At 35.1% G+C, this 16,177-nt stretch overlaps 1 protein-coding gene across 1 annotated transcript in view; it reads left to right on the top strand.

The window, feature by feature from the left end:
* The window catches only part of ABCB1 (ATP binding cassette subfamily B member 1), a 47,906-nt gene that overhangs the window by 7,664 nt on the left and 24,065 nt on the right, over nucleotides 1-16,177 (top strand). The window contains exons 3-10 of the mRNA XM_071428933.1: nucleotides 4,664-4,826; nucleotides 5,639-5,754; nucleotides 6,510-6,570; nucleotides 7,886-8,033; nucleotides 9,967-10,039; nucleotides 13,630-13,821; nucleotides 14,479-14,650; nucleotides 15,770-15,894. Of these exons, the coding sequence (XP_071285034.1) occupies nucleotides 5,663-5,754; nucleotides 6,510-6,570; nucleotides 7,886-8,033; nucleotides 9,967-10,039; nucleotides 13,630-13,821; nucleotides 14,479-14,650; nucleotides 15,770-15,894 (863 nt within the window). The 5' untranslated portion in view covers nucleotides 4,664-4,826; nucleotides 5,639-5,662. The remainder of the gene's footprint in view (nucleotides 1-4,663; nucleotides 4,827-5,638; nucleotides 5,755-6,509; nucleotides 6,571-7,885; nucleotides 8,034-9,966; nucleotides 10,040-13,629; nucleotides 13,822-14,478; nucleotides 14,651-15,769; nucleotides 15,895-16,177) is intronic.

The raw sequence follows: 16,177 nt of genomic DNA, 5'->3' as shown, positions 1-16,177 counted from the left end.
TGGCCCACAAAAACTTTCCCTGTTTCTTGCTTATGGGCATTGAATATAGCAACACTCAGTTTAGTATTTCGTTAATTCAACTTATCAAAAAATGGTAGCGTGTGGTAACTAATCAGTGACTGCTGAATACTTTTAAGCTGAGTGTATTCAGTTAACAAAGGGCTCTTTGTGCATGGCAAACAGTCACTGTCCAATCAAAGCCAGTGAGGGAAGGATTACTTGTACTATTATAATGTCACCAGACATATCCTTGCCTAGAAAAGTTGTATGGACAAAAATTGGACATGTCATAGTATTATGTATTTTATTCAGATTTAAGTGGGATAAATGCTTTCCACCTGCACAAAAAGTAATTTTATCTTTTCCTGTTAGTTTTCATTTGTAAAATAAAGTCCTGAACATTTTTAAAACCCTAATGTTCTGTATTATATTCCTTTAAATTATTTTTTTAACTGTAGTAATAATACAACTTCAAATGCAACTATCCAGCAAGTAATGATTATGTTTTCAGAAACAAGACTGAGTTTGTAAAGCTGAAAACAAGCACATTAGTAGTAGGAATCCAGTGACATTGGTTTGTGGCAGTCCTCCTTATGAGAATAAAGAATTAACTCCAAATCAAATCACAGACAATAAGAGTGGAGTTTTGTAACTTTAAAACATGCTTTTCAGAACAGGCTTTCCTTTTAAACACAAAGAGAAGCTTGATGTTTACATTAGCTTGATTTGTTCTCATGCTTCGTCCAGGAAAAATAAAATGTCCAGCAGTTACAATAGACATTATCCTGTAGCTGAACATACAGCATAGTTAAAGGAACACAAAATTTTCACTTTCTGAGAGTATAATAATTCCCTTCATATAGGAAAATTATCATTCATAGAATAGTATTCAAGCTGGCAAAATTCCTTTACAGAGTATTATTCTTTTCCAGCCCTGATTAACAGGCTGCTTAACTAGAGCAGGAGTTCTAGTTAATAAATCATAAATAATCTAGTTAATAAACCATAAATCACAGGTTCTTCACAGGTGTTCTGATCTATGCTAGGGTTGAATGTCATTGTGGAATCATTACATGATTCCTGCAATCCTTTCAAGCATTTTGCCTACCTGTTTCTTATTACAAATCCAACTTCCCATCTTTAAAGTTAATAGAAGAAAAAAGTAGTATTTGTGATTTTTCTCTGGCCTCAATATATGCTGACATTGAAGTATTTGCTTCAGTTTCTTGTCTTGTTTGCTAGTTTTGTTAATAAGTATATTTTAAAAAGTTAGCTTTTCTTGATATTGTTTAGAAAATTTTGAAGGCATTGTGCCATCATTTCAACAGTTTGTCTCTAATATCAATGATTATCTTATTAGATTAATGTCTCTGTGTCAGTAGTTCCAATATCATCAGTCAATTTATGATGTGCTGGCCTGCATCAGATAAAAAAGAGTGCATAGATACAACGTATGATTTGTGGGATGAGATTTTCCCAACAAAAATTATTTTTTAGAAGCATATGTAGTTGAAACTTAACCACAGAACCTGAGAACCCTATTTTTCAAATGCCTTTTTCTGCAGCTTCAGAAACTCATATCTCATGATCAGTTTGTTAATAAAATATGAACACATTTTGACACAAGAAGGGGAATGGATAAGTAAATTTAGATAGTTAAATATATGGAAACAATCTGAAATAATTCATAGTGAGTATGGTACAGGATGATCTATGTATACCTAATTTAACTGCAGTCCAAAAATTATGTTATGATATTGCAAACTACAACTTAAATCACAGAGTTATACTGAAAAATCTGGTGAATGGTCTGTAAGAGCACTGACTCAAAGAATGATTTAAGGTTTGTATATTGTGCCAATACAATCTCTCATTGTACTGGAGTGCCCAAGAGAGATTATTCAAACCATGCATTTATAACATATAAGAGAAGGGAATTACCTGTGCTTCAGTCTATGGAATCAATGTTGACTGAACATTTCAAGGGGCCTATGATCTTATTTCAAACACATGAAAAGTATTTATTCTTAAAATTCTAAAAAATATGTGTGACTATAATGCAGACACAATAAAAGTATGTTAGGCAAAGGGAAATTGGCTACTATCTTAACAAAGACGGGATTAAGTAAACCTTATGAATATATATAAGTATTTTCATATAGAAAATATATCTGATGATGCAGAGCTTCACAGAAATTGTAATATCCAAGAGGTATTGTTCTAGCTTCAACTAAGCAATGTCTATGAGGGGAGACGGAGTATAGAAGCAGTTAGCGTAGTTTAGTGTAACAAACTTATGACCACTTGCAATTTTTAGCGTAAAATTAGAAGTTTTCCTCTTGTACAGGCATTGCTTTAGACAAGGCCAACTTACCTGACCTCATGAGTCACTTTACTGAACTTTAAACTGGCTAAAATATCTTAAAACTTTTACTCCATAACTTAAAGGTAGCTCTTTTACTCCATAACTCAAAGGTAGCTCTTTGAGCTGCAGTTGTCATTATCTTCATAAAATCCCATTGGTCCATGGTTGGATAAGGCTGAAATGGACATGTAGCAGAAGTTCTGACAGTCCAGGTGGATGAAACTTATCAGCCATTCTTTATTTGCTTCTGCAACAAGGGATTTTAATTGTCCAACTGTCCCCATATTACCAGATCTCTGCTTCTTCTAATCATAATATAACAAACTGGGTTGAGAAGGAATTTTAAGTTGTTTATGAGCCTTAAATAGCTCAAAGGTCATAGATTGGTCATCTCTGTTTACATCCCTCTTCTGTGAGAAATTTTGTGACTAGCAAGTAGAAGTTAAAAAAAAAACATTTTCTTTTGTCTTGAACTATTGAATGACCAGGACACTCTGCTTTCAAGACATCCTTACTTATCTTCTAGTCAATGTCTACTTGATATGGACAATGTCTACACAAGATTTCATGCTTCAAGTCTTGGGCCTATAGAATTAAAAATTCCCCCTTGATGATGTCAAAGATTGGCTAAAGCTGAGAGTAAGCTGTTGATGTAACCAAATAACTGATCTGAGTTTTCAAACACTGGCTTTATGAATCCTGCTGATGTATTTAGGGCAAAACCAGTCCCCAGACTTTGGATGAGAAAGTATTTCTCCTCAGATTAGGTTGACTGGCACCTACATTGTTTCTAGGTGGTTTTGTACATTATGGTTGTAAATCAGCTATTATGTTCACCCACACGATTTTCATATACTCAGGTAATATGCAGTGGTGATGCCTGAGATTCTGTTGCTGTTGGTTTATTTTACAGATTTAATCTCTTCAGGCTGAAATTGTATACTTTCACCCAAATTATAGGTTTTAAACCAGATATAAGAGATTAGAAGAAAGATCTAACGATCTTCTCTGATTTCAAATTCGCTGCAATTGTGGAGCTATGTGACTGAACAAACTACAGAAGCTATAGAGAAGTTACAGAGTTTTGTATCTTATTAAGTAGATGCAAATACTTTACTTCCCCAATTTTCCTACTTTTTAATATCAATTTAGTTGATTCAGCTTCTAGTGTGATAAAAACAGATGTGTTTCATTTTCTTTGCATTACTTTATGCAGGCAAGAGAATCTCTGGTAAAAATTGCTCTTGTGTTTTATTTCTATTTCCGTTTCTTATCATGATTGCACTGCAATAGCATTGAGACATGGCAATGAGATAACAGAACATTCTGGCAGATCTCATAGTTGTCTCTATTTTCCATTTAGGGCAAAACAGTTGTGAAAGAACTGCATAAACTATTCCTTTTCTTTTCTTTTTTTTTTTTTAATCAATTGACTTTTCTTTAAGGATTCTTACTTTAGGTTTTTTTTTTTTGTTCCCACTGAAATAATTGGACCAGTCCATTAAGATCAAGTCCACTCTCTGATTTTCTCTCCAGGATTTTTTCTCTCCAGGAAAGCATTTAGGCACACAAGTTAAAACCCAGTATTCCCAGTAACTGCTGTGGATATACTTCTACATAAATACATCACAATGACTTTTGATAAACATATAATACTTATTAACTCTTTATATTCTTCTCGACTGCTAATGATAAACTACCCTTTCTAAAGTAATCCTTAATCTGATAAGACTATCTCTATTCCAAAATATTATAAATATACTGTTTCACTAACATTTTGAGATTATAGGCATGCAAAACAAAAAGGAACAAAAATATTTTTTCTGGGTAATAATCAGATTAAGTAAATTTTGTGTGAGTAAAGTGGTAGAAGATCTACAGGAAAATTCATGTAAACCTTCTTGTCTTCTATGACAAGTATTTTTATTTAATTTTTCATAAATTTTACTTCTGTAAAATTGTTAAACATGTCTATTTTAATACATACATTGAAATAAGGGTTATGAAGTGCAAATAATTTATTTAAGTGTTTAAAATTTTTGTTATTTTCATTGAAGCAATGCCTACAAATACTGATAAAAACAGCACATTCCACAATAGAACAAATGGCCCATTTCAAACAGTTTAGAATATAAACATACATTCAAAAATCAGAATACTAGTTAAGCACATTTCTGCTAACCAGAGCTATTTCCAAAACACTTCTAAACTGAGTCTGAAACTCATCTTACTGTTCTGCAGTTGCTCAAATGAGGAACTATATGCACTGTAGTAAAATCCTGTTTTCTTTCATGCTAGATGGGTAATGTTCTCCTGGATTAGACTTAGAAGATGGGAAAGGAAGCAAAAGATTAAAACAATATTTTGGTGTTACCTGGTTTCATTCTCACTGTGTATTCAAGAATGGATTCATCTTTAAGTGCAACAGTTACTTCAAGCATTCAGCAACATTTCTAGTAAGGTAAAGAGGAGTTCCTTTCAGTTTAAGGGGCATAATTAAAACAACAGTACCTATAATAGGGAACTTTTTCTGGTGGAAGAATATTCAGAATATGGATGGAAGTATTCAGGCTTCTTTTCCCAGGTGACAATGAACTGTGCATGCATTCAAGGACTAGTATTCTCTTTAGGAAAAGGGAGGTACAGTCCAAAGTGCATACATTTCATTATCCAAGATAAACGAGGCTATTGGAGTGGTAAAAATCCAAGAGAAAGCTATTTGTTATGTCTGTCTTACATAAGAGGAGCAAAGTCCAATCATGCTGCATGTCCTTAACCATATTAATTCTGCTCAGGTTTGAATAATTTTTCAGAGGAGTAAGACACAAACCAGGAGCAGCCTTTTGCGGTATGTCAGTAGTTTGGAGGGTTTTTTTAAAATCAGAGATATTTTATAAATTCACTGATAACTAAAACAAATCTAATTAACTGCATATTCTTTTAAATACACATTTAATTTTTCATTTATTTTGTATATCTGTGCTGCATTGCAGAAAATATTACTCTTATATCATTCAAATGAAATTAAATAAATGACGGAGTTATCAAATGGCTAAATACAGAATATAAATGTTTGTAAGGAAACACCAAACTTCTGGACTTCTTTCAATATGCTTATACTTGTGCATTATGAATATTCACTTTGCAATATATGCTATTAATAACTTCATTGATTGTAATAAGTAACCATATTTTTCTTTCAAACAAATGATTGTTGAGATTGCTGTCCTCAGCTTAAGATTGTGTATTTCTCTGTCAAATATTATTTTACAGGAAACTATCTTCAATAAATTTAAAATGCATTCTGAAGATGAAAAGAAGTATACTGCAGATGGAAATAGTCATGAGATCATTGCATCCAGCCAGGGTCATGAATCTGAAGACAAACAGTAAGTATTCTTGAATATAGTAATCATTATGTATTGAAGCTTATTAAACTCCATTACTTTGCTTTATATTTTATTGAAATTTGTATTTTAAACCTTATTTTAACTTATTTTGCTAAGAAGACCTAGTAAGACAAAGCTTTGTATCAACATAAGAGTAGCATTGATTGGCACATTCATTTCATGCAAAAGGACTATTTATTTTCTCCTTTAAAGGACTAAATGTCCTCAGTATTGACTAGAAAAACAATTCTAAAATATGACAGAAATTATATTGGAATGGAAATATTGGATACATTTATGTAATCTACTAAAAATTATCTTAAAATTCTTAGTAGAGTGATCAATCAACATTTTACATACCTTGAACATGTTATCTATTCCCTATCCACTATGTACAAAAGTTTTCCTCTCTTCTGTTTTGAAATCTATACAGTGCTTTAATTCACAACTTCCCTGACCAGATAGTGGAACCACTAGCCCCACTGATGTTGTTTCATCCTTGAAGGGGTGAACTGGGAAGAACATGACTTAAATTTATAGAAGTTAGGAGATGATGCCACTTATATTTCTGAAGATTTAAATAGAAACATCTCAAGAATGCCCAGTAAATCATGCTCATTTTACGCAATTGTTTGCTGTAAAATTATTTCCAAATTATAATATAATTGAACTGCATTAATATGTTGAATTAGTATTTCTGCAAAATGAGGTCTCTTTTTAAATTCACTAAAACTACCTACACTTTTTTTTTTTAGCAAGGCAAAGAAGAAGCAGAAGAAAGGGGAAAAACCTAAGGTGGTGAGCCCATTTGCACTGGTAAGGTTTATTCTCTCTCTATATGTCTACATATACATACACACAGGCACATTTCAAAGTGTAATCAAAAATAGTTGCAGTTATGTTAGTATCCTGAATATATGATGCTGTCTCTACCAAATATATTCATACTACAGAATATTGACTATAGTATCGAAATCAAGCAGTTCTTTTTGTGGATGTAGTTATACTAAAGAAGCTGCCTTTTACAGATAAGTAGTCTTAGGAGTGTTCCCTTGGTAAATCGCCATCTTAAACACACCCATACCAGATATTTGTTCATGAAAGATAGGAATTTCCATGTTCACAGCAAGAAGCATGACCATATACCTACACTGAGTGTGATCTTGTCCTCTAAATTACCAGTCAGGTACTAATCACACTAATTATCCCCATGAGTCATTATTCAATCACCTGAGTCAGCAGTAAAAGGCGATACCATGCTACTGATGAAAATTAAAATTAAGAATTGTGTGCTAAAAGGTTCCAGATTCTTTAAAATTTTCTGTATGTATTTTAAAACACAACCTTGTAACATTTAATCAAGTAAATCCTAGGTCCTCTTTTAGCCATACTGAAATATGGCTAAAAGAGGACCTAGGTTTTGTAGGTTTTGTAGGTTTAGTGTGTGTAACACACAGCAATGACACTGCAAATAACAAACATAAAACTGTAGTACATGATGGTGGCCAGTGCCCAATTTCTTTGCTTTGCTATATCAGTTTACACTAGCACAATTACATCATATAGCTATAATTTACATCAGTAAACTTAGTAGTTTACAGTACAGAATAAACCCAATGATTTTGTAATAGATGAGCTCAAATTTTATTAAGTTCAATGGCAAGAGGATTTAGGATTTCAACACCTTTTTATAATATCTATGGTACATTAGGAACAGATTTTCTGGCTGCATAATAATGAATTTACAGTAAAAAAAAATTATTGCTTAGTTATCATAACACCATAAAAATGTCTTATAATTTGAACTTTAAATGGCAAATGTAAAAAGCATAAATTTTTTATGTCTTGTTTTCCTATGGCCTTTCTTACCCAGGTGCAGATACTAGTGCATTAAAATGCCACATCTCTCTGGTTTTGAGAGTTTATAGTATAAAAGGGCTTATATACAAAGGATTTATACCTGTACATTTAAACTGTTTTTAAACTGTATTTCTAAAGAGATAAAGTTGTAGGTTTGGGACAGCAGGTGTACAATTTATAGCTTTTTCTTTACTTTCTTGACTTTGTAGACATAGCATTGTGTTAGCATTCTAATACAACAGTTAGAATGAATTTCTCTTCTCACTCACAGTTCCGATACTCCAGCTGGTCAGATAAATTTTTAATGATACTGGGCACTGTGATGGCAGTAGCCCACGGAAGCAGTCTCCCTTTTGCCATGATGATTTTTGGTGATATGACTGATAGCTTTGTTGCATCTGCAAACAAAAATTTAACAGGTAAGAATATATCTGCTATGACAAGAACAATGGCTCCTATTTAGAAAAGAAACAGGAAGATTCACACATCTTGACAGGAGATTCAGATGTCAGAAACCACAATGTTATGCTATGATGCAAATTAGTAGCTCATGTTCATTATAATAGAGATACACTGTGGTTGGGGTCACATTGTAGTGGGAGTCTCCTACAGGCTGCCTGACCAGGAAGACCGAGCAGATGAGGTCCCTATAGATAGATTGGAACAGCCTTGCATTCACAAGCCCTGGTCCTCATGGGGGTCTGCAACCACCCCAATAACTGCTGGAGGAACAACACCACTGGGCACAAGCAATCCAGGAGGTTCCTGGATTGTGTTGATGATAAGTTCTTCAAATGATAGAGGTGCCAGTGAGGAGAGGTGCTATGCTGGACCTTGTTCTTGCTAAAAAGGAGGGACTGGTGGGGATTGTGAACCTGAAGGGCAGCCTGAGCTGCAGTGACGATGAAATGGTGGAGTTTCAGGGCACCAAGGAGGGAGCACAGCAAGATCACTATCTAGAACCTCAGTAGAGCAGACCTGGACCTCTTCAAGGATCTTCTAGGTAGAGTACCATGGGATAAAGCCTTGGAGGGAAGAGGGGCCCAAGAAAGCTGGTTGATATTCAAGGATGACCTTCTCCAACCTCAGGAGCAATGTATTCCAACAAAGAAGTCAGGCAGAGACACCAGGAAGCTTGCATGGATGAACAAGGAGACAAGCTCAAACACAAAAAGCAAGCCTTGAGAGGGTGGAAGCAAGGAAAGGGAGCTTGGGAGAAATACAGAGTACCTGTCCAAGCAGCCAGGGATTAGGTTAGGAAAGCTAAAGCCCTGACAGAATTAAATCTGGTCAGGGACGTCCAGGGCAACAAGAAAAGCTTGCATAGGTAGGTCAGTGATCAAAGGGTGATGAGAGAAAATGTGGGCCCTCTCCAGAGGGAAATTGACAGGCTGGAGAGGTGGGTCTCTGGGAATCTCATGAAGTTCAACAAGGCAAAGGGCAAGGTACTGCATGTGGTTTGGGGCAATCCCAAATACAAATACAGGCTGGGAGAAAAATGGTTTGAAAGCAGCCCTGAGGTGAATGATTTGGAGCTGTTTGCTGACAAGAAGCTCAACATGAGCCAGCACTGTAGGCTTGCAACCCAGGAAGTAATATCATGGGCTGCATCAAAAGAATTGTGACCAGCACATGGGGGGTGGTGTTTCTACCCTCTCTGCGTCTCTCTGGAGTGCTGCATCCAGCTCTGAGACCCTGCACCATAAGAAGGATAACTGTTGGAGTAAGTTCAAAGGAGGGCTGTGAAGATGATCAGAGGGCTGAAGCAACTCTCTTATGGGGACAGGCTGAACAAATTGGGGCTGGAGGGTGACTTTTTACAACAACCTGTAGTAATAGGATGAGGGGTAATAGCTTTAAACTGAAAGATAGGCAATTTAGATGAGATATCAGGAAGAAATTCCTCACTAGAGTATGATGAGAGACTGGGACATTGTATACCAGAAATGTTGTGGATGCCTGATCCCTGGAAGTGTTCAATGCCAGCTTGGATGAGGCCCTGAGCAACCTGGTCTAGTGGAAAGTGTCCCTGTTCATGGTAGGGGGGCTTAGAACTGGGTGGACCCCTTAAGGTCCTTTCCAACCCAAACCATTCTGTTCTTCTATGTGTGTGTGCTCAAGAAGACTTTTAAATCTCAAATTACAGTGATGTAGTTTTGTAGTCAGTGGAGTTATGACAAACCCTGTATTAGTAATGTTCATTCATGTGCATTAAAATTTCTTCCTTTCTTCCAAATCATCTTGATTCAAAAGGAGATGTAGCAACTCCAGATATGCTGAACAGCATGCAGGAAAACTAATTTGTTAAATCTTGCTCTGTTAAAAGTATTTACTCTTCTCTTCCTTTCTAAGAAGACCCTACAATAAATGACTGGATGAATATCACTTCAGACATGCTTAACAAGCTGGAAAAAGAAATGACAAGGTAATTAAAAGTTGATATTTCCTCTTCTTTTTTTTAATGTAGCCACACATTTCTAGTCAAGCCATTCCTCTCCCAAGGAAGTTTTGCACACTTTAAACAACATAAAAACCCAATGATTTAATAATATGTGTAACTAAAGATTGGCACAAGAGATTATTTGAGGCCCTGGTAAGATTCTTGAACATTCCTAGCTATTTCCAACAATTTCCCTGTAATCTCTTGCTCTGACCCATCCTGACACATTTCAGGGGTGCTCTATATCCCAGTGCAATCTGCATTGCTTTCCTTCTTTCTTCTCTTCCTCTGAATTTATAAAGAGTAATTGTTATGATAAAAAATTATATTGATTATCATCTGTCAATACCTTGAGCTATGGTGATTCACTTGCAAAAAAAAGTTGAATTTTCAGATAGTACCTACTTTGCTGCCAAAGCATCAAGTTCAGCTAAATCACTCTCTACAAGTACCTGAAAGGAGATTATAGAAAGATGATTCTCTATGAAAGTCTCTTCTCCCAGCTAATAAGCAACATGACAAAAGGAAATGGCCTCAAATTGTGCCAGGGGAGGTTGGATGTTAGAAAAAATATCTTTGTGGAAAGGATTGTCAAACATTGGAACAGGGTGTCCAGGAATGAAAAGATTTGTGGATGTGAGACTGAGGGACGTGTTTTAGTGATGGACTTGGCAGTGCTGAGTTAATGGCTGGATTCAAATATCTTAGAGGTCTCTACCAACCTAACAATTCTATAATTCTATAATTATCTAGAATGTAGAAAATGCAGATTTAGATTATGTGCTACCTTAAATCTAGCATTCTAGAGCTGGAAACAGAAGGCAATAGCCAGTAGGTGCTTCTGCTACAAAACTCCATAAGGAAAAGATCAAATAAGAAGAAACATAAGCTGCTAATAGATGTGTTTTGTTAAAAGCTTTATTAACCATTGTCCATACACTTGATTTATGCAGGATGTCTAAAGTTTGTGTGTTTCTTGTACCACTTCAGGTTCTTTTCTTCAGGTTGAACTCTGTTCCTCATTAGATATTGAAAAAAGTCTGATGTACTCTTCAAGGCAATTATCTTTTTTGAAGGGAAGGAGATAAGGCATTTTCTGTAGTAACTCTTGCTGTTTGATATCACAGTGCATTATAATTTTGGGTAACAGTGGACTGTAAACTTATGTAGCTTCAGCAGTTAATTTTTTCAATTAAAAAACCTATGACTATTTACACCAAAAAACCCCAAACCAAAACATGCCCAAACAACTCTTTACCATAAAATAAATGGACAAGGTAGGAAAAGGCTGTTTCTTAGAAATGAAGAACCTGAATGTAATGAGAGTGAATCAAGAGGGAATTGGCAATTATGCTTTATAGGAGAATTTCTTGCTCCTACAATATTTCTGTCAGTCTCTGACATGAATGTAAGTAATGCCTACAAACGTTGAGTGGAGTATACTTGTTCCCACTGATTCAAAAACAAATTTGAAGGCAGAATTGCAAACTAAATAATGTGTGTGTGGGTGAAGTTACCCTAACTGTTCTGTGTTTAGTAAACACTTGATGCCTAGCTGCACAACATTTTCAAAGTCTCTTGTGTTTATTCTGAAAGAACTTTTAAAAAAATTACAAAAAAATTGCTACGTATGAAATTGTAGAATTTGTTTTGCCCATTATTTAATTGGTGAGTGATCTCTCCCTGTCCTTATCTTCACTTATGAGCTTTGAATTATATTTTTCTCTTCCTAGTCTAGCTAATGAAGGGAAGTTGCAGTGAGCACCTGGAATCCAACCAGGGCCAAACCACCACAAATTAATTCTGAAAGTACAAGCAAGAATAAAAAGCTGCCCTAGTTTCCCTTTAGAAACAAATAGTTTACTGATAAATATATTAATAGCAGCACAGGAATAGGTGCTCTTTTCCAAACTTTCTAGATAGAGCCTTGAGTTGGCATTTTCACTGGCTGACAAAGCTCTTTGCACCAACCCCTTGTTTCTCTAGAACGCCTGCCAGCAGGTCAAATAATGATAGAAACTGTTTGCAAGGACAGAGTTCTCACACGGGTGTGTTCAAGTACTGAACTATACATGTGGACTTAGTTGAGTTTGTTACTCAAACAGTTTGCCTAAACTACAACAATTTCTCAAAAGAGAAAGAACTCTTATTTTTCAATTCAATGTGCATTTACTCTCTGGTAAGTTACAGCAGTGAATTTACAGACTAAATTTCATCAGCATGGAATCTGGCAGAGACATGAATCCCTTTGGATATGATTTGTCAGTAAACAAAGTCCAAGCATAAATCAATTCTTTGAAGAGATCTAGCATCATAAAATAATTGTCTAAAGTAATTACTGCTGAATTTAGAATTGGTGTTCTTGGGTTTTTTGAGAGGCTTTTTTTTTAATGGAGCCGAATGCAATTGAAGTCAATATTCAACTAACCAGCTTTCTGTTAGGCATTAACCTGATTTTGTTAAACACTTTTGATTAAGTGAATTTCATAATGAGTACAGTTTCGAAGTCCCTAACTTAACTGTATGATATTATAGCCACAAGAGAGATTGGAATAAATTTGTGAAGTTTAATTTGTAACGCCATTCTCTCTTAGAGCAGAGCATTTGCACACAGATTCCTGAAATTTCTCCTGCCAAGTTTCATTTTAAAGTTCTATAAAATCAGTATGGATAACTTAGTAAAAGAGTGAAGGTCACAAGTGTTCACAAAAGGTCATGAGTCAAGCTTTGTGCTAATGGTTTACTTTTATATAGAGACATTATTCTTATAATTGCAGGTGATATACATCATAAATATTTAGTCATTGATTTTAGTTGTGTTTTGCAAATGAAATCCATTAAGTTACATTTTTGTTATTCAGTTCTGTTGTAAGTTCCATTATAACTGATTCTGATGTAATTCTTCATCAAATCAAAATTGGTTTTATTATTTTTAAACAGTTTAAAGCTGTGACTCAGATTTACTCCCAGTCTGAGAAATATCATGGTTCACACACTCCTGGTTTGGATTTGACACCCTGCTCGTAGCACAGGGCTGAATTAATGTAATAATAAGATATCAGTTATGAATAAGAGATTAAAAGATTTTTTATCTAATGGCATTTGTTTCCAGTAGCTGCAAATATAGTAATGCTGTATTGTCAAATCAGGAAATATTTACTGCATCCATCCACTTATTTATTTATTTATTTATTTACATAGGCATGTTTATGATTTCAATGTGTATATACTATACATATATGTGATTTGGTATGTTAAAAATGCTAGGCAGTTTATGGGCATGACAGATTCAAGTGAAAAGGGTATTGTATCAGAAATCCAGTTCTAAAAGAATCTTATGAGAAAAAACTTACAAAATTTTAAAAAAGATAATTTTGACATTAAATGCTATTCATGGAAAACTCAGCAAGTTTTCCAGTAAAGTGTAAGTTTTAGTACAAGCATATCAACCCTAATTCAGGTCAAACAGAAAAAGTAAGCATCATGATAAATTCGCACTAGCAAAGTAATTAAACCAATTTTAACCTGATTTCAGAGAATCTTGCCCTTTTTTTTTTTTTCTTTTTCCCTTACAGATATGCATACTACTATTCTGGAATAGGAGCTGGTGTTCTCCTTGCTGCTTATATTCAGACTTCGTTCTGGACCTTAGCAGCAGGTCGGCAAATAAAAAAAATTAGAGAAAATTTTTTTCATGCAATTATGAGACAGGAAATTGGATGGTTTGATGTAAATGATGTGGGAGAACTTAACACTCGTCTTCTAGAGTAAGTACACCATACCTTTCCCAATGTTATTTGATCTTGTTAAATGTGCAGGACTTAGAAATTTTTATTTTTAAATGTAACTATTTCACTGTGAAACTAAGTTTTCAAGTTTCCTCATAGAGAGTCTCAGGGACTGAATTTCTAGTACTTCTGATACAGGACTGTCACAAAGATGTCAGAAAAGCATTTTGTTAAGTTCCCTTGAACTCTGAGGATGACTAAAGGTCAGCCTATGTTATTACCCCATGAAGAGAAAACAGTTCCTTTCTGGACACACTGAGGACTGAAAAAGGTGCTGGGTCAGCCCAGCAATGTGAACAGCTTTAACTGCATAACATTGCCTACATGAAATGCTTTTTCTTTTATTTCCAAATAGCCCACAAGTACCAAACTGATAAAAACTTTGGAATTAAGAAAGTGAGAGTAGTTTTTCACTACAGAAAGCATTTCAACCTTCTCAGACAAAAGCAGGTTTATAGCATTACAGTTTCACAGGAAATACAAAAGTTTCCTTGGCCACACTACATAATGCTTTACCTTGAAGAAAACTGTTATTGGGAGAAGTAATTAAATAATATTGTCTTCCACATGTAACAAAACTGGAAATCTTTCTTGTGCTTTCTGCATTTTTCTTCCTCTCTGTAATTCGTTTTTCAGTGATGTCTCCAAGATTAATGATGGAATAGGTGACAAGATTGGATTGCTTGTTCAAGCACTAACAACATTTGTGACAGGATTTATTGTTGGTCTCATAAGGGGATGGAAATTAACCCTTGTAATACTAGCAGTTAGCCCTGTGCTGGGACTTTCAGCAGCCCTCTGGGCAAAGGTAAGTTAACATATGTACAGCGTCAGGTTTTATATAAATGACAGATAATGAAATAAATCTACATATCTGTAAGTCTTAGTATTAGAATGTGTGCTTAGAGCAACTATAGCTTTAGATAACACTTAGGTACATAAGCTCTTAGATGAACTGTGTATCAGTACCCTCTCATTCAAGGCCAGGTCAGATGGGGCTCTGAGCAACCTGGTCTAGTGGAAGGTGTCCCTGCCCATGGCAGAGCAGCTGAAACTAGCTATCTTTAAGATCCCTTCCAAGGTCATTCTACAATTCAGTAATTCTTTGTCATTTGAGTATTATAATTCCCATAGACTGGGCAGACTTGTTTGGTTTGAAGCTGTTTCTGCTGATATAGCACATACAGAGAAAGAAGCAAGATATATGTGTAGAATCCACATCTGTAAATCTTTTACTTACATCCGTATATGTACTTTTTCTCTTGAAAGAAATAATTGTACCTCCTGGAAAATAAGAAAATAATTTAGAAAAAACCTTTGTCTCAGACACAGAGTTTTTTCATAGTTGTTAACAAATTTGGTAAGACATTCTGTACAGACCCAGATGAGAAAAGGTCCAGATTTCCATGGGACCCACAGTGCCTTATATTTTTTTAAGTCTTCAGACTTTTATGGTTTTTTATTTCCCTTATATTTCAAAGGTCATTAAAGCTTTCACTGTCTTGAGTGAGTATATTGCAGAAAAGGTAGGATTAGAGATGTATGTCAACTGGCTGAGTCTTCACAGACTGTGGCCACTTCTTCACAGTCTAAGCCACAAGGTCCTCTGGCTAAGGCAGCCAGAGATGAGAATGAGCTAAGGAGGTCTGCCTGAGGAAAACCACAGCAGCTCACTATGAGTACTCCTCTTATCTCTTGCACTGGGTGAAAAGGGAAAATCCAGGCCTTAGTTGTTTACAATGTGTAATGTGGAATTATTTTATTGAATTCACAGCATACTTAGGAATTTGATTATTGGACATTCTGCACCCATGCCTAATATAGTCAAAAGGCTTCATATTGGAGCACACTAGTTGTGATAAAAGCCATTTTGAGTGCTTGAGCCTATACTGGTTTTCATATATCAAAATACTTGATTCTGTATTAGGTTCTCTCTGCTTTCACTGACAAAGAACAGGCTGCATATGCAAAAGCAGGTGCTGTTGCAGAAGAAGTTCTGGCAGCAATCCGTACTGTAATAGCTTTTGGAGGACAGGAAAAAGAAATTAAAAGGTAAGAGCAATATTTGCTTTCATCACTGGATTTTAAAATACTCACTTCAAATGGTTTGAGATTTTCTTACATATTTTCTGTTGAGAGTCTTGTGCTTTCTGCATTTTTAGTTAATGAGAGATTGTTAAAAGGTTTGCTACATGTTGAAAGACAATCAGTTATTTTTCTAGAGTTGATATGTTGTCTCTGCATTAAAGGGTACGCAAACTACTTCAAATATCTTACCATGAGAGCTTTAGACAAAAGAGGACCTCTGTTCTTTGAAGAGATGATGATATCCTTG

This window comes from Agelaius tricolor, unplaced genomic scaffold (genome assembly GCF_023055355.1).
Source record: "Agelaius tricolor isolate 1412-34295 unplaced genomic scaffold, bAgeTri1.0.p SCAF_6, whole genome shotgun sequence".
In the NCBI taxonomy this organism is placed as follows: domain Eukaryota; kingdom Metazoa; phylum Chordata; class Aves; order Passeriformes; family Icteridae; genus Agelaius; species Agelaius tricolor.
Note: the sequence above shows the minus strand (reverse complement) of the source record. Positions and strands in the feature narration are given on the sequence as shown.